Source organism: Stegostoma tigrinum, chromosome 18 (assembly GCF_030684315.1).
Source record: "Stegostoma tigrinum isolate sSteTig4 chromosome 18, sSteTig4.hap1, whole genome shotgun sequence".
Classification (NCBI taxonomy): Eukaryota; Metazoa; Chordata; class Chondrichthyes; order Orectolobiformes; family Stegostomatidae; genus Stegostoma; species Stegostoma tigrinum.
This window is the reverse complement of record NC_081371.1, coordinates 35,296,854-35,315,942: the sequence shown is the minus strand read 5'-3', so window position 1 is coordinate 35,315,942 and position 19,089 is coordinate 35,296,854. Positions and strand designations below refer to the sequence as shown.

The following is a 19,089-nucleotide window of genomic DNA, read 5'->3' as shown; positions in this document are numbered from 1 at the left end:
AGTTTGCTGAATTCCAGACATGATTTGAGAGCAAATTCCATTGACATTAAGACAGCATTTGGCTGTGTGGACATCACAGCCTTTATAAAACTGAAGTCAATGAGAATTGAGGGAAAACCTCTCTACTAGCTGGAGTTGTACTGAATGAATGCTTAAGTAAATTGATTGTGATTATTGGAAGGTAATCACCTCAATCTCAGAACGTTGCAGTAAGAATTCCTCATCCTAGCCATTTTCAGCAGTTTCATCAATGCCTTTCTGTCCATCACTTGGTCAGTGGTGAGGTTGTACACTGTTCAGTACCATTCTAAGCTTAGAAAACGAAGTTGTCCAGAGGCATCTTGTCAGCAAGATGCAGACAATATTCAAGCTTGAACTGCTAAGTGACAATTTACAGTTGTACCAGTAAAATGCCAGGAAATGATAATCTCCAGCAGGAAAGTATCTAACCACTTCCCCATGTCATTCAAAAACATTGTGTATTGACAGAAGCACTGTTAGCATCCTAGGGAAGAAGAGTGGTTGCCAGAAACTTAACAGGACTAACCATATAAATATGGCCTGACGACTGTAGGCTGGATGGTCTGTGGTGAGTGACCAATTTTTTTCCACCATTTGTAAGACACGAAACTGATGTATGTAGCACTCTCTCCACTTGTCTGGATGCATGCAGTTCCAACAACACTTGGGAAGCTCAACGCTAACAATGCAAAGCAACTGAGATAATTGGCACTTCAGTCAAAGCTTATACAAATGGCAACCATTAGACATCCTCAAGATGAGGTGTAGCATCCAACTCTTCTTTAAAGTTACTTTCCACAACTGGGACTTCTACCATTTGGGAGAACAAAGGCAGCTAGCACAGGAAAATGCCTCCAATAACAGTTCCTTCCAAGTCATTCTGTCACAATCCCAACTTGAAAGTGTATAGCAGCTCTTTGACCATCACTAGATCAGAATCCTGGAGCTCTAATCTGACAGGATTGTAAGAGTACCGTTGACACATAGACTGCAGTTCAGGAAGTCTGATCACAATCACTTTTTCAAATAAATTAGAATTAGGGAGTTGTGCTGCCTGTATTCTTTGAACAATTTTTGTGAGAGTATCAAACTTACAAAATTATACAAATGCTAATATGTGAAGGACAGAACAAATATGATCTCAAGTAGAAATGCCTATTAAGGGAACAAAAGACCATCATCCAAATTTTGTAGATCTTTTAACCAACCTTTTTAGTGTTTGTTTATATTTCTTAAAAGCAAAATGGCCAAAGAAAATATTAAGGTGATGTTATCAGTGTGGTATATTGCTAGGTTACAGATATTAATTCATTCATGCACACGCATGTGCACGTTCAAAAAAAGGTGATTTTGTCAAGGGCAAGACTAGAAAGGTACGTGACTGGTCCCTGTCCACTGGACTTGAAAAAGTGATCCTTTTGCTGATCTGAACACTGCATCTTGGTCTTTCTTCTCCAGGTGTAGGACAGATGACAAGTTCACACCTGTACCTCTGACTTGTTGATGAAAATCCAAGGCTTACAGAAATTATAGGAGAAAATAAGCTATCATCAGGCGTGATGTTTTCTACTGCTTCTAGCAAAAATGTCATTTTACCTTTTTTCAGAGACACAGTGGCTTCTAATCCCGAGCATTCCCACGTCCATTTGCACTGTTCAGCCAAGGAATCCAATCTCCCAATTATAGTCATACAGCACGGAAGCGGAGCCTTGGTCTAACTAGTCCGCACCGACCCAGTTTTCCAAACTCTGTCTAATTTAATAATATCCTTCCTATAGCAGGGTGACCAGAACTGTACACAATGCTCCAAAAGTGGCCTTAGCATAGTCTTGTACAACATCAGTGTAATGTCCCAACTCCAAAATTCAGTGGTCTGAGCAGTGAAGGCAAGCATGCTAAACATCTTCTTAACCACCCTGTTTACCTATGACAACTTTCAAAAGACCTAGGTATCCGAAACCCATAAGTATCTCTGCAACAACTATTCTTTGCAGGCAGGAAACCTTTGTCACCAGCAGTTGGCACGGTTGTTAGCACTGCTGCCTCACAGCACCAGGGACCTGGGTTCGATTCCACCCTTGGGCAACTGTCTGTGTGGAGTTTGCACATCTGTGTCTGCTTGGGTTTCCTCCAGGTGCTCCGGTTTCCTGTCGCAGTCCAAAGATGTGCAGGATAGGTGGATTGGCTGTGCTAAATTCCCCATAGTGTTTGGGGATGGGTTGCTCTGAGGGTCAGTGTGGACTTGTTGGGCCGAAGGGCATGTTTCCACGCTGTAGGGATTCTATAATTCAATTGGTCGCTGTTTCATGAAACAATTAGCAAATTATTCTTGGCTGAATCTCCTTTTGTGTACAGCCCCCAGCTTTAATTTGTTTGCAAGTTTTCCCCATTGCTTGTACTAACAGCCCTTAGAATGAGTATCAAGTGACTTTTAAAACGAAACAATTCTTGGCTTTCAAGTTTGTTTTCTCCGTATGTGTCCTCAATCAAAACTGCAGGAGACTAGAAAGGTACAGTCTTTACAACAAGACGGAGTAAGATTTTATATCAGGTAGAAAGCTCTAACATATCAAAATCTGGACTTCGATGGAAAAGAAAATTTAAGCGTGGTTTATGGCTGACTGATCTTTTACCGAAAATCATCCCTTGAATAATGAGAGTTTGAAAAACGCCGATTAAGTACTTCATTGAGTGCTGGAGGCCATTTATTACATCCATGTAAGAAGATCCGCCTTGGCCTTCTGTTTACTTTCATAAAGACACACTTGTTAATGAATGTTGAAAACAGTGAGAATTAAAGTTGTTACCTACAGTATCAACTCCAATGCATTGGTCTCAACTTTTGAACGTAGTTTTTCCTCTATGCACAAGGCTCTGTTGCCCTTTTTCTTGGTTCTGTTTATTACTAGCTACAGTCCTGTGTTCTGATACATTTATTGTGTTTGATGTTGCGTGCTGTCTCCTGCTTCCCTTGACTAAGAACTAAGGTGTATGTTTTGGAAGTGGGAAAGAGTCCTGATAATGATGTGACCTGCGCTGTGCAATACATCAATAACATTAGTAATCCAAAGATGTTTTCCACTTTGAATAACCAACTTATACTTGCAGGTACATATTGAAGTGTGAGAGCAATTGAATGTATACCCTACCTTTTGTTTTGAAGTCTGGTAGGCAGCAACATTTGCTCTAGAGTGTCTAATAATTGGGGTTTGTACGAAGTGAAAGTTATTTTGTGTTGAGATGTAGAAGTATTCCAATGTGAACAAGCCTGAGTAGAGTAAAGCTTTTAAATGCTGTTATTCTACAGGAAAGATTCCCTTAGATTGCTGCGTTTGGGGAAGAAAATCTCAACAATAAAAGAGAACCAAGCCTAAATTTTTAACAAGCCAAGTTCCTTATTTTGTGATGGTGACAGATTAGTTTAATTTAGAAAGAAATTAAATTATTAACTTAAAAGCTCAATTTTATGTTTAAATCTTTACCATACACCTGTTAAAGCAAGTACTACAAACTAATGCACTGCTTTGTAAACATGTAAGCATTAAATCCCAAAATTGCAGTAGCACTTTCACTTAGATACTTCTTTTCCACCCAAGCATTCTTCTATACTTCACAAATCTTGAGGATTGCTTCATTTTTCCTGGGACTAAAGTCAAGATATGACTCAGCTTCAAGGAATTCATTTGGTTCTCCAGATTGTTTCCTGCTGTTCTAAGGTTTACAACTTGTTGAGGTTCAACTGCCATCCAACAAGCTGAACATGCTAGTTCTCCATCATATTTCAGGATTAAGGACTCTTCATCTGAAACATGGATCTCATTTCATTCTTTCAGAGTGACTTCACACCTGAAACATCTCAATCCCTGACAGCACCTGGTCACTAGTTCTGGTTGTTTTTAAGCTGCTGGTGGATTTGCTGTGACAGGCTGCTCCAGACCTAGACCTCAAGTTTCATTTTCTAAGAAATATCTCTCGTACCCAAAGTCAAAAAAAAAGCAGACTATCTCCAAAGCAATGACATGCCTTTGATTACCCATACTGAGACTTAAACGAATTATCTCTAATTCCCAAATTTCCCTTTTGATTTAGGAATGATAAGTAATTTAAACCCCTTCTTGAAACAGCTGTTGACATTTAGCTTCATCAAGAAGTTCAAAGGTAGACCTTTCGTTTTCAGTATGTCCGTTATAGTCTAAAGAATAAACATAGGTTCCTTTTTGATTAACAGTTTCTGAAATCAGGTGTGTTGAATTAATTTAAAAATGTCAAACCTCAAATTAAAAGTTGTACGAAAACTTGAGCGATGAAATTATATATTTTGTAACCATGTATAAGTTATTCACTTTGTTTTGCAGTAGCAGATGATGCATCTCATACAGAATCAGTCAGTAGGTAAGAAGTCAGTCCGTAGTATAAAGCTTGAATATTGCTCTAAAGAGATATATGGTATCAAAGCCTTTCATCTTGCACTTTTCTGAATACGTGGCCCATAGAAAGATGGTTGTGGCACGTCAGTCATCTTGACTCCAGGGCATCTCTATGGGTAGTATCCAAAGCCCAACCATCTTCAGCCTCTTCATCAACAATCTTCCATCCATCATTAATTAAGAACTGGGGATATTCGCTGATGTTCAGCACCGTTTGTGACGACTCAGATAATGAAGCAGTCAGTGTTCAAATGCAGAAAGTTCTGGACAATGCCCAGGCTTGGGCTGACCAGAAAATCAACTGAATTTGCCATACAAAATACAGTGGCCACAAGTGAAGGTCAGAGGCTAGGAAGACTGTAACAAGTAATCCACCTCCTGACTCCCCAAGGCCTGTTCACTCTACAAGGCACATGTCAAGACCATAATAGAATACTCCCCACTTGTCTGGATGGGTGCAGCTGTAACAACACTTAATCCAGGATGAAGCATTGGCATGACATCTACAAATATCACCACTGATGCTCAGTAGCAGCCGTGTGTACTATCTATAAGATGCAGTGCAGAAATTCATCAGAGATCCTTAGATAACATCTTTCAGATCTGTGAATATTTCCACTCAGAGGGCAGCAGATACATGTTAACACCACCACATAGAAGTTTTTCACCAAAGCAAACACCATCCTGGCTTGGAAATATACTGCCGTTCCTTCACAATTGCTGGGTCAAAATCCTGGAATTCCCACCCTAATGGCAATGAGTCTGCCTGCAGCACATGACTGGAATGGGTCAAGAAGGCAGCTCACCACCAACACCTTGAGGTCAACTAGGGATGAGCAATAAAGGCTGGCTAGCCAGCAAAGGCCACATGCCATGAGTGAATAAAAACAACTAGATAAATGCAAAACACCAAGTTTCAAATGATCACAATTTGTATTTTAGGTGAAAAGAGTGCTGCTTAGTTAGCAAATAAACTCGATTGACTAAGACATTGCCGTGGACAAAGGAAGAGAGTCCTAGGATTTGTATGCTTCGGATAATCTTTTTAAAAAATTCATGGCATGAAAATATTATTTTTGTTTTCAGAAACTTAGTTCCTGCATTTGGATATTCATTGTTTTGAGCATGTATAAATTATCCTAATTACAAGCTCAACTGATTGCCTTAATTTGGTTGGTGGTGCAATTGTTAAATGATTCAGCAATAGTTTTCTAAACCTGAATTTGCACATTAGCCACATGTCCCAGTGGTTAGCTAATTAAGTCTCTCAACTTGTTGCTTCAACTGTTGAATGAGGCAGAGAACACATTATGTACTTAACCAACTAGTGCTTGCAAAATCTAAAAGAAACAGTTTACCGATCAATGTGATTCTGTGATTGGGCAACATTTGATGAACAGTTCAGTGTTGTAACAGTAAAAGTAGCAACCAATTTAAGCTAATTATGCTCATAACATGGTTCATTCACACTTGCAAGAAGTGACATACATTCATGTGCAGGGACCTCTTCAGTAAAATGAACAGTGATCATTTGAAATTTGACATTTTAGCATTTGCCCTGACGAGTGCAAGATGAAAAGTTTTGCAGCTGGTCTTGCGTTTCAAAAACACTTTGAGGAATATTCATCTTCTGTAGCATTTTAACATTTTTAAAAAACCCTGGTGTATTTTCATTTTGGAATTATTTTTACATCTTAATTTTAGGGCCTCAAAAGGTGCAGGTGACTCCTGGCTATCTTCAAATGATGATGAGGAACTCCAGTTTAATTCCAAGGTACCATTTTGTCAATGGTGTGATTTTTCAAATAGGATTGCAGTAATTGTTACATTATGGTATCTCTTCCTTTGATTTTAGAAGCTCTTAGCTAGCACATAACAATAATTATAAGACAATGAAATGCCTTTTTTGGAATGCACTGCACTACTGCTGATCATGCAGAAGTTGTCCATATTTATTAAAGGTACATAAAGGTAGCTAAAACGTAAAGCAGATCGAATGGATGCTGCACCTGTCCAAAAATTAAAACTTGCAAAAGTAAGAGACTGACAAAATGAGTGTACGTGATTGAAATTGCAGAGATTAAAGGTTGGCAAAATGGAGAAACTATACCAAATAGTATCTTTCCTTCCTTTTAAATAGTACCAATGCAGAAAAGGTTTGTTTTACCAAGATATGCGTAAGAAAGGGGTATGAGTTTCTTTGTATCTCTTCAGGAAGTAATTCATTATTCTGTTGTCACTTCAAGGCAGGCAGTTTTTTTGTTTGGTTGAATAATTCTTTCAATGTTGGATGGCTTGCTAATTCAATGCGATGATCCTCCTCAGAAAATGAAAGTGACAGCTTATTTGTTACACTGCCAGTGTGAATGAATTAATCTGTTGTTCACAAAAATCTGATCCGCGGATTGTCTTCAGGTAGAAAATATTCATTAACTTTGCACTTGAGCTTATCTAAGTGTTCTGAAATGAGTTTAGCAATACAATGGATGTCACATTCCATGTTGTCTTGTATGTCTGCATCAATCCTTTTTATTCCAATCATCCAATTTATATTTGAAAGCTTCTATTTTGGCTGCAAGACATGAGGATGAAATCAATAGACCTTGCATCTACAAATTCAATTCATTTCGAAGCCCAAATATGACTGCCATGTATCCCCATTTTGAAATCCAGTCTGTGTTATCGAACGTAGATAATAAAATGTGAGGCTGGATGAACACAGCAGGCCCAGCAGCATCTCAGGAGCACAAAAGCTGATGTTTCAGGCCTAGACCCTTCATCAGGCTAGGCCTGCTGTGTTCATCCAGCCTCACATTTTATTATCTTGGATTCTCCAGCATCTGCAGTTCCCATTATCACTGTATTATCGAACAACTCTGTTGGCTTAGATTTATTTCCAGTCAAGAAACACTGAATTTCTTCTTATTTCAAAGATTCAAAATAACACTTTGCCACACAACAACCATCCCACTTCAGCTATGCAGCAAAAGGTTTGTGTGTTTAGCACCCATCTCTGCACAATGTACCTTTGAAGTTTCAACTGTTCACTGCATTTGTTTTAATAATATTGACCAGTTTTCTGCAATCAGACAACACAACAGACAGCTCAGAGGCCAGTTGTTGCATGCATGCAGTTCACATGGATCATGGTGTGCAACTTACAATCAGCTTTGGAAAAAGGTATGATTGATTGTGTTGGTATGTGTATTGGGGAAGCTTACAAGAAATGCATTAATATCTTTTTAATACATTCAGCTTTCACTCTAGCTGATGTGAGCAAATAAGGCATATTCACAAAATCAGGACATTACATTGAAAAAGCAAAAAAAAAGTACAACATCTTGCCTGGAAAAGCTAAATGTGTGGCAGTTCCATGGCATCATTAAAACATTACATTTTTTTTCTTGTGGAAGCTCTAGCTCGCAGGCCTTTAGTTATCTCTGGAATCCCTCTGTCTTAAACGTCTTCCTCACTGGCAACTGAATAGCACATATATACGTAACAACAGTTAGTATCATAATCCTTACCTCAGTGCTTTTTTAAAAATTCTTAATATTTAGTTTTGAAACTCTGCGTCTGAACTAGATGTTACAGAGAAGGGGTGGTTAAATGAAAAAAAAAATCCCCGATATTCACTTTTATAAGTAACAAGGCACAATTTATTTATTTAATCCTAACAGTGAGCACATTAACAGAACAACCAACAAACTGATCAATTCCCCCTAAATCGTGTCTATTCCGTAACTGAACAAAATTCTGCTGGTGTGCTATTCCAATAAACACACATACCACTTACATAACCCAAGTGATAAGAAAAAAAAACTTAGTCTCTCAAAGTCCACACAGAATGTGTCTACCAGAATGCTCTGCCTTCTCCTTCTGTCTTCTGCTATTCTCAAGTCAAACACCTTCCTTTTGTTAAGCCTGCTGTCAGGGATATTTTCTCTGTGAAGACTGTCAGCTAGAAGTGGCTTGTTACCTTTTATGGATAAGACGGTGCTTTCTTAGAGAGCTTAGTGATATCTTGTGAGAGCTAGGTGCTTTTCTCCAGATGGCAGTTTTTTTTTGTTTTTCCTCAAAAAACCCTTTCCTTACATACCTTGGATGACATATCAATTTTCTTACAATAACATTGATCTGAGGTTGTCAGAACTATCAGATTTAAATTCAATTGGCGTTCAGTTACTAAGTGCTTTGTTTAAGTTATTTGGCTTATTTTAGCTCGCTACCAGAACATCAAAACATGCCTAAGGTTTCCAGTGACATAGCCAGTTGATGCATTTTTCCATTTTAGAACTGGTTGCACATCTTCAGCTATGTGCACATTTTTAAATGTATAAGTCTCTAAGCATAGAAAAGCACTCTTTCTCTTAAAGGAATCGCGCACAATTCTCCCTTATTATGTCTTTACAAACAAATTCTAGCTTCCTGTGTTCCAATTCACTATTTCACTACACGACTTCGTAACATAGGTAACCTTCATAGCCCGACACCACTTATTGAGAAATATTGCTACAGAAGAGTTTAAGATTCCTCTGTGTTGGATACCAGTCATTCCCCATAATTCCTGTTTAGACTCAGTTATGTTTTCTACATGACACCTTCATAAGCACACTTTTGGTATTTATCTTAGTTTCTATCTCTTATCTCATTCAGGAAGCTCAGGTCATCCTGCGTTTTTCATTTTTGAATATATCTTGACTGTACTCAAATGATTTCAGATGATATTTGAGGGATCGTCCAGTGAAAATATCTGGAAAATATATGAAATTAGAAATAAGAGAGGGATGATCACCTTGATAGGATTGGACAATAGGTCCCCTAATAATCAAAGAAATTGAGAAGCAAATGTGTGGAGACGCTGCAGATATATGCAAAATTAATAGGGTTGTAACAGTAGGGGATTTTAATTTTCCAATCATTGTCTAATACTGCCATTGTGTTAAAAGTTTGGATGATGGGGAATTTGTTAAAATGTGTTCAAGAAAATTTTCTTTATCAATATGTAAGTGCTCCTGCTTGAGAAGGAACAAAACATGATCTGCTCTTGGGGAAATAAGGCAGGGCAAGTGATTAAAGAATTAGTAGAGAGAACACTTTGGGATTAGCAGTCATAATTCTTTAAAATGGCTATGGAAAAGCATAAGCCTTTCATAAAAGTTAAAGTTCTTAACTGGAGTGAGGCAAATGTTTGAGACAAGAATTTTCAAAAGTTGATTGGACTGGATTGTTCGCAAGTAAAGGGATGACTGATAACTGGGAGGCTTTCAAAAATATGGTAATGAGAGTTCAGAAACATTATGTTCCTGTTAGAGTGAAAGGTAAGGCTGGTAGGATGAGAGAGCAAAGATGTTGAAGTTCTGGTCAAAATAAAAGAAAAATCCAATATTAGATATATAGTCAACAGGGATCAAATGTATCACTTGAAGAGTATAAAAAGTGCATAGGTGCATTCTTAAGAGGGAAATCAGGAAGGCAGAAAAAGAATATGGGATAAGAGATTCTACAAGTACGTTAAGAGCAACTAGAGAGAGGGTAGAGTCCCTTAAAGATCAACGAGGTTGTCTTTGTGTTGAACCTCAGGAGTTCCCATACCTCTGCTAAGTCAGTTTAAAATGAGTTAGTTGGAAAATTTAGTTTAAAACCCTCTCAACAGCACTAGTAATTCAGATGATAGTTAAATCATCTATAGCTTGTAAATCAGAAGAGAGTTTTAATGAAGATATCAGAAGGAAGTTTGTATGAGAGTACTGACATCTCTATAGTCTTACTGTAGAGCTAGACACAGACCTAGCTGTCCTAATAACAGCTAGTGTTTTCCTCAGTGCATGAGGTTAGGACACAAAGGTGCATATGTTTCACTTCAGTTAGCTCCGGCTCACTAAAGTTGAGCAACATTTTATTCCATACGTGAGAAAAGGCATGTTAGTGAATGGCGATCTGGATGCTGTGCCTGTCATGATATCATAAGTGGCAGTGTGTACAGGCTGTGAGCTGTGCTTGTGAATCTTGCAACATTGCTAAGTGAGTAAGCATGCAAACATATGAAATAGGTGCAGAAGTAAACCATTTGGATCCTTCAGCCTACTTTGCAATTCAATATGTTCATGAAAGATCTGCTTGTTTTTCGAATTCCATATCCCCATCTATTCCCTAATACCCTTTTGATTTCCTTGCCTAACCAGAATCTATCTACCTGTACTTGAATATATATAATGATTTCTGTCTGTACTATCTTATGTGGTAAAACAATCCAAAATCTCAACCCTCAGGAAAGGAAAATCATCTCTCCATCTCCTAAAAGGCTGTTCCCTAATTTTAGAACGGTGCCTCCTAATTTTGAACTTGTCCACAGTGGAAGCATCCTTTCCATGACCATTCAAGTTCTTGTACGTTTCAATCAAATCACCTCTCTCACTCTTCTTAATTCCAACAAGCCCATCCTGCCCAACTTAACCTTACAGGACAATTTTAGATATCAATATAATGATCTTTCTCTGGACTGCCTCCAATGCATTGGCATCCTTCATAAAATAAAGTCAAGAACTAAACACTGCACAAGCAGTCCCCATTATGCAAACAGGCATCATTCTGGAATGTGTTCTCAAATTGGTTTGCATGAAAATTGGAGAACTACATAGGACAAAATGAAAGAGCCTTTTGTAAATACATGAAATGTTTATATGTTGGGCCTTTAAAATTATGCAATCTGTAAGATATAGTGTTCTTAAGTATGATTGTTCATAAATTGGATGTTTGTAAAATGGGATTCCATGCATTCCGTTTGTAGTCTTACCAATGTCCTGTATAACATTAAACATAACATTCTTTTATGTTCAATTTCTCTCCTAATAAAGGTTAGCAGGGTATTAGCCTGCTTGATTATGATCTATACCTGCATACTATTTTGTGACTAGAGCATCTAAATCCCTTTGCACCTTTTGGAATCCTGCTATTTCATCCCTATTGCCAAAGTGAACAACTACTCTGACAGAGATTTTAATATCGTTCACTGCAAGCTTTAGTGTTTGAAATTTGAAGTTAAACGTATGGGTCAATCTGTGTTTGGAGTTAACAATTAGCTTCTAGAACTATGAAACCCATAATTTCAAGTAAGAGAAAGTCACTCAGAGGATTTAAGGAAGGACTTTCCAGGATTAGATTTTCATTTTTAGTCTTTGCTGGAAAGCCATTTAAGAGAGAAACATGTATCGAGCTGTGAACTGTTGAGAAGTTTTTCAATGGAGTAACATGTGCTAAGTGGCCTTCTTAAGGAAAGGAGTTTGAAGTAATGAAATTACCATAAAATGAAATGTTCATATTAATCCCAGGCTGAAGTGTTGGGATACATTTGGTGGAAAAGAAATACTTTATAAAAGGAATTGAAGCTGCCTTGCACTGGAGGATAACAGTAATAATTTGAGAGAATTTTCTACAGTTTCAGTAGTGAATTAAAGTTTTAATTGTTTGAAGCCCTTTCAAGTATTTAAAAATGAGAGGCTTGCTGCCCCTTGGAAATGAGCTGAATGGGGTCTTGTTAGAAATACAGCACTAGATGTTCTTGATGCAGCAGCATTTGTAAGCTGCATTATAGCGTACCGATTCCGATCCAAAAGGTGATCCCTCTGTTCGTTTTATAAAAGAGTGTTTCATTTATTTGTACTGTGTTTAAGAATCTTAGAGTCTAGATTTAAAAAGAATGGGGTGATTTTTCTTTGATTATCTTCATTTCAGTTGTTAATAAACTACAGATTGGTTATATTTTTGTCAAAGATCACTTTAGTGATTTAAAATTTTTTAAATTATGATCTGTTCAACCAGGTTCCTGTCGCTGCTGTGACTTATCCAGTACTAAGCTGAACTGTACATTATCCCGTAACAATTGAGATCACTAGAACATAATGCTACAAAGTTGCAAAAGAGCACACTAACTAGGAGTAGGAGTAGCATTTCAGCCCCACTAAGCTGCTGTGTTGTTTAAAATGATCATATGACTGATCTTATCTTGACCTTAACTCCATTTTCTTGCCTGCTCCCCGTAATCAATTATGAATTAAAAATCTGTTTATCTGCTCCTTTAAATTTACACAATATTCCAGCATCTACCACATTCTGGGCTAGTGAATTCCACAGATTCATGACCCTTTTGAGAGAAGTATTTTTTCCTTATCTCTGTTTTAAGTCTGCTACCCTTTATCCTAAAACTATGACCTCTCTGCTGGATTGGTCTACACGAGCGAGCATCTTCTTTGACCACACCTTTTGCACCTTACATCCCTCAACTAGATCTCTGGAATCAATCTAGTAAAACACCTCTGAACTGCTTCCAGCATAACTGCATCCTTCCTCAGGGGGTCCAGAATTGTATACTTTGCTGTAAGCACATTCTCTCTCACACCTTGTATAGTTGCAGCAACACTTCATTACTTTTGTGCTCTGTTCCATTTGTCTTCCTCAGTACTTAGTGCCTGCATAATACTTCTATGATTCATGCATGAGGATGCCTAGATCCCTATGCATCCAAGCACTCTGAAATTTCTGTGTATCTAAGTAATAAGTTTCTATTCCTCTGACCATAATGGATGACCTCCCACTTATCCAAGTCGAACTTCATCTGCCAGACATTGGACCATTCATCTAACCCGTCCTTGTCCATTTGTATCTTTCTTATTTCTTTAATGCGACTTACTTTCCCCACTATTTTAGTGTTATCTATAAATTTGGCAATAGTACTTTCTATCCCTGCATCCAGGTCATTAATATAGATTGTAAAAAGTTGGGACTCGAGCTGAACCCTGGGACATCCCGCTAACTACCTCCGGCCAACCAGGAAAACAACCTATTTATCCCACCTCTGTGCTTTCTATTGGTTCAGTAATCCTCTAAATTGATAAATTGCCCCTAATTCCCATGTGGTATTTCCTCGTGCATTAACCTTTTATGCAGAATCTTATCAAATGTCTTCTGAAAAATAGAGGTATACCATGTCTACAAATCTCCGTGATCCACATTGCTTGTTATGTCTTCAAAGAGCTATAGCAAATTAGTTAACAGAATTTACCCTTTATAAAATATGCTGACTATGATAACCCATTATTACTTCTTTAATAATGGATTCTATCAATGTCCCACACTGCTCTGCCAGCTGTTTGCTCATTCACTCAACCTATCTGTCTTTGCATACTCTGATATTGGAGAATCTCAGTAGGTTTGACAGTATCTGAAGAGAGAGAATCAGTAAACATCTGCAGCACATGTTGAAGTTCGAAACATCACAATGGTATCCAGGAACTACCACATCCTATAAATTTGACTCATCAATATATTTTAAGTTATAATATAGCTGTATAGTTCACTTTTATTTATGTCGCTTTCCAATACTAACACTTAGGAATTGGGAATAGAAAAGATCTTGACCACTTAACAGACACTCGCCAAACGGCTAGCTCCTTCTCGAGCAGATCAAGAATTTCAGTCAGTTCCAATGCATAATTCAAATGAGGATGAGTTGTAAGTGCACTTATTCTTCGCAGGAGATGAATGTTGCTAGCTAGGCTAGTGTTTATTGCCCATCTCCAATTATCTTTGAGAAGATGGTGATGGTTAGGGTTAGCTGCAGTCTTGAACTGCAGTCCTTGGCGTGTATGTACCTCCACAGTGCACAGTAGGGAGGCAGTTCCAGGATTTTGAGCAAGAATGGTGATATAGTTCTAAGTTAGGATGTTGTGTGCCTTCGAGGGGAATGTGCAGGTAGTAACGGTCCTGCTCATCTATTGCCCGTGTCCTTCTAGGTGGTAGAGGTTGAGCATTTGGGGAGTACTGAATAAAGGAGGCTTTATGCATTGAGCAGTTTGTGTGGCTAGTTGCTTATGTGATAAGGTGTAGCATTAGAAGCTGCATTCACTGACCTTGTGAGCTTTGACTATCTAAAGGTGCTGTATCCAGACCCTTGACTACACTTCTGGCCTTGACTGTGATAATTGTTGCTTCCCACTGTTGCCTCAGGTGTTTTCAGGGTTGCCAGGTCCTTTGTGTATAAATGACCTTTCTTCTATGTCAATCCTGCTTTGAGGCCTCTGTACCTCTACTACAAAGCCTTGGAGTCCATTCACTACCCAGTTGTTCATTATTCGGTGTCCTTCCTTCTCTTATACTGTTTACCAATTGCAACCAAAATGCACCTTCTCTTCAGAGCATGCTATGTAGACATGTTTTGCACTCTTAAATTTCTAACTCTTTAATTCACCTGATACCTTCTATTTTTACAGATTTCACAGAAGCTTAGCTTGACTAAGTTGCTAAATACTTCCCAGCAAAGTAAAGATAATGGTAAGTTATTGAAAAAAATAATCAGAATTAAGTTTGAGCATGGGTTTGTTTCATGTATATTGATAACTTGTTGTTTCAGCAAGTAGAAACAAAGGATTTCTCTGTTTTCCTTTAGAAGAAAAGTCTAACTTTGCCAAAGTCCGGAATACAGACAATTCGCATCCAGTTGAATCAGATATAGATAGTGAGGAAGAATCAGAAGAAGATAGTTGCGATGGAGAAGAAGTTAACAATGATAATTGCTCACCTTTACAACGTTCACCTCAGTCAAAGACACCATTACTTGCTTCTCCTCAAACAGCTATGGTTTCATCCAGCTCATTTATAAAAAATCGATCAAATTCTACCCTTTTTAGAGGCTACAAGCAGGTGATTATGTTTTATGTGTAATTATTTGAACTATTTCTTAAGTGGTGCAGTGAAGATTATTTGGAAAAATTGTTGGCAATTAATGCCAAAAACTGAAATGAAATGTAATCAGTAGTTTGGATAATACAAAGAAAGAAGCAAGATCTAGAATCTGCTTTAGATGAAGAAGAAAATAATCACGTGGAGGATGACTTTGATCCAAAAGATTGTTTACAGCTTATTTGGCAATGTCAGTTAAGTAGAACATCGATTATCTTAATTCAAATTAAGAATGCAATAATGTGAAACTGAAAGATACAACATAATAAAACAGCATGGGGAAAATAAACACTAAAAATTGTTTATTAGTGTGTGAAAACATCGCTGAAAGTGCTGGTGGTCTCCAAGTTAGCAGTACCATTGAGAAAGATGTGGATTCAGGAAAGGGAAATAGCAGAATTTCCCTGCAGAAATCAGAAATTTTGTTTTAAGAACATTAGGTTACCAGGAATATTAAATGTGAAAACTTTTCTTGCAGAAAGCAGTGCAAGCTTGAGAACCAAAGGGTTTTGGAGGTGGAGGTGAGAAAGCAAATAAGAATTGGAGCAAAGGGTGTGAGAAAAGACGAGCAACTAAGTAAAAGGGACTTTCAAGTTTTTGTATAGATGTATAAATAGCAGAAGAGTGGTGAAAGGAGTAGGGCCAATTAAAGTCCAAAAAGGGAATTTACAGGTGGAAGCAAGGGACATGGCTGAGATATTAAATGAATACTTTTTCTTCTCAAAAAAAAGAGGTTGTTACCCTACTTCCTGACATGGGAGGAAATTCTGTAACTTGAAGGGCTCCAAGTTAACAAGAAGTCTTAGGTGAACTGTTGGTACCTAAATTTGACAGGGCAAGAGGACCAGATGAGATGTGAGTCTGGATTGTTCATTGTGTGGCGGCATCATTGATAAAGGAACTGAAAATTAACACAATCACTGTGGTTTGATGAAGATATTAATTAGCAAATATTTCATTAATTCACAATAGTGCTGCCAGCTGAATCATTCAAGAACTGTGGTGTATCGAATTAAGTTCCCAGGCTCCCAGCATTGAAATAACAAGAACTCACCACTAATCTAAATCTTTGTAATCAGGCTGCAATATATAGGATGCAGCAACACTAATTAACGTGCCATACCAAGTTGTAAGTACAAGAGGCTTTAAATCTTCTAGACAGACATGCTTGAATTAGTACCTTGGCGAATAATAAAGCTGCTTCAGTTTTTTATTTTATTCTCCAGCTCAAGCATCAGTCTCTCTTTGTTTCTTTATGTAAATTTGTTTCTTAACAATTGTGCATTAAACAACCTGTTTTAATGTCTACTGATAAACTATTCTTAAAATCAGGGACACTTTTACTGTGGTCTGTAGTGCTTTTCATTTCGGAAACATTTACATCACTCATTTTAGGATTAGAGTAGAAATAATCCTCCTTTGTTGGTTGAAACAAAAGCCCAGAATTTTAAAAAAAAATTGTTAGTTGATTTAAAATGATAATGTGAAAATGACAACCACCACTGCAGCCAAAGAGAGAATGGAATGGATTCAGTGCGTGTGGTCTGAATATAAAACTGGTATTACAGTTTGGTCAGTTGTTATCGAAGTTTCTGAGTAATGTAGACTATAACATGAAATTTGGGAGAGTCCCATGTGAAGTTCAGTGAGGCTGTTCCCTGTTGTGGATGGGTTTCTTAACTAAATGTTGGGTGTAGAGACAAGATTCTCACTAAACAGTGCGAGATGTCGGTTGAGAGGGATTGTTGCTCGATATTGACCTAATTACCTGCACATCTTGCTTCACTAATATGCAACTTTCTACTCTATCACCTACTGTAAAGAAACTAGATGCAGAGAATTCCTGACATAAATTTCAGAGCGGTTACCAGGTGACTCTACGCTATAGCTTGGACTCTACCTTGAAAATCTGGCAGCAAAATCTCCGGGCATACTCCAGGACACCAGCACTATTCATGCTTCATCGAAGGACACCAGTTATCTAATGCCTGTCTGTCAATCACGGTTTTCATGGCATCATTCTGATCTACTTGCAAGACACTGCTGAACTTAAAAACTGTACTTCTCAGCGCACCAGCAACTAATTATGAAAGCGTGCTGCAAGGATACTTTGTACAGTAGAGCAGATATCCAGCTCATGATTGGTTGAGGCTACGTCTTGAAGCTCCTTGCTTGCTTACTGTTTTAGTGTTCACTCACCATGAGCCCACCTGGATGTTTGCAACATCTCTGCCTTGTCCTGTTTTGCCTTTTTGTGCTTTTCCTACCCAACACTGAATTACCAGGCTGACAGTACTTCTACTTGGACTTGCCATTAAGTTTTCTGGCTTTGTGTCTGCTAGTCATCGTTGTCAACAGCTCCTCAGTCAAACCATTGAAAGACGGCTTTCAGTCAGAGGGAAAGGTGCAGTAAGTCAGGGAAATCTGATATCAGTCGAGGCTTAGGCATAGCGTGATGGCTGCTTGGGTTGGTCAGGGTCAGGTTCCTCTCCTGGGGGGTGAGGAGCCAAGTGTCAGGCACCCAACACCAGCCTTATTTCTTTATGCCCTGTTGAGAGCTTTTTTCCCTCCTGGAATGAAAGAAAGGAACTCATTGAGGAAGATGAGTATATAGTACAGTGAGTGAATAGGCAGTGCAGAGATCAGGGTTGAAAGATAAAATTGATAACCATTTTTGATGTAACCAAATTACAAAATAAACAAGTGTATTTTTTCCAGAATCTGAATGTATACTTCCTGAACCCTCTTTAATATAAGAGGTTTAAAATTGTGTTGAGCAAATTTGTTGTTTGCTGTAATCTGTAACTTCAGTTTATGAAATACTAGATGTGGTTTCTATGCAATGGGATTAAAAATACAATTATTAAATATTTAAACTTGTACAGGACAGAACTTCAGAAGAGGAGACATGGCCTGTGGAAATGTGTTCACCAAACTCCAGAGTTGCAGCAAATCAACCTGCTAATCTTGATGGAGTTTCCATGTATAGTACTCGGGCAGAAGACACTTCCCGACAAAAACATAGAAAAGGTAGTAATATGTATATTTTTTAAACTTACTTTTAAATTGATCTGAGCATCACCATTAATGAGGAAACAGATTTCTTTGGTTGAAATTGTGTTTCATTTAAGGTTGTCCTTGTTCCTTTTCTATTTCTATCTCTATATTTAATGGCAAAGAATGCATAACTCCCTGTTATAAATACCTGGAAATATCCAACAGGTTTGGCAGCATCTGTTGAGAGAAACAGAGTTAATGAATCAGGTTGTGATATTTTATCATTGGGCTAATGTTTTGATCACAAAAACATCCCCTTCCTCAATTATGTATTTGTTCTTTAATCAAGAACATCTATTTCGTGTTACAACTTTTCCCAGAATTCATACCATTTCCCCAGGTGTAATAAATTTTGTCTCCTAGCATCATTTGAGCTATGTGTTTCCAACCATTTTGGTAAGCTGGGTATGTTATTATGTGCAAAAGCATCTGTAGAAGTACTTTGCCTCTGAGTCAAAAAGCATGTATTCAAGCCCAGTTCTGGGACTCTAGCAAGCTATCTTGTTGATGTTTGTTTGCGTGCCTGACGGAGTGCTGTAATGTCAGATCTGCCTTTTGGATGGTGCATTAAACCAAGTCCATGTTCAAGTGGATATAAATAATGCCCTTGTACTGTTGAAAGATCAACCGTTATATTCTGGCCAATAAGTTTCCATCACCAGCATTCTCCAAATAAGTCTAACTGGTCATTGACTAATGTTTATACGATCTTATTCTGAAGTGTTTGGGATGATTTACTTGAAACCAAATCTGAAGGCTATCCATTGGGAGTACAGTTGAGTTCAGGCCACTTTTTCCCATCATATTTTGTCCCTACCACCTACCCCTACTGTTCTGGATGATTGCA

General features: G+C 37.9%; 1 protein-coding gene across 12 annotated transcripts in view; it reads left to right on the top strand.

Annotated features, from left to right (window-relative positions):
* si:ch211-272n13.3 (coiled-coil domain-containing protein 144A) overlaps positions 1-19,089 on the top strand; it is a 140,181-nt gene that overhangs the window by 25,400 nt on the left and 95,692 nt on the right. For all 12 annotated transcript variants that reach the window (XR_009446885.1, XR_009446888.1, XR_009446886.1 and 9 more), the window contains 5 exons: positions 4,377-4,413; positions 6,153-6,222; positions 14,717-14,777; positions 14,893-15,146; positions 18,071-18,215. Coding sequence is in view for 4 of the 12 variants with exons in the window: in XM_048548492.2 (XP_048404449.2) it covers positions 4,377-4,413; positions 6,153-6,222; positions 14,717-14,777; positions 14,893-15,146; positions 18,071-18,215 (567 nt within the window). In the remaining 8 variants the exon portion in view is untranslated. The remainder of the gene's footprint in view (positions 1-4,376; positions 4,414-6,152; positions 6,223-14,716; positions 14,778-14,892; positions 15,147-18,070; positions 18,216-19,089) is intronic.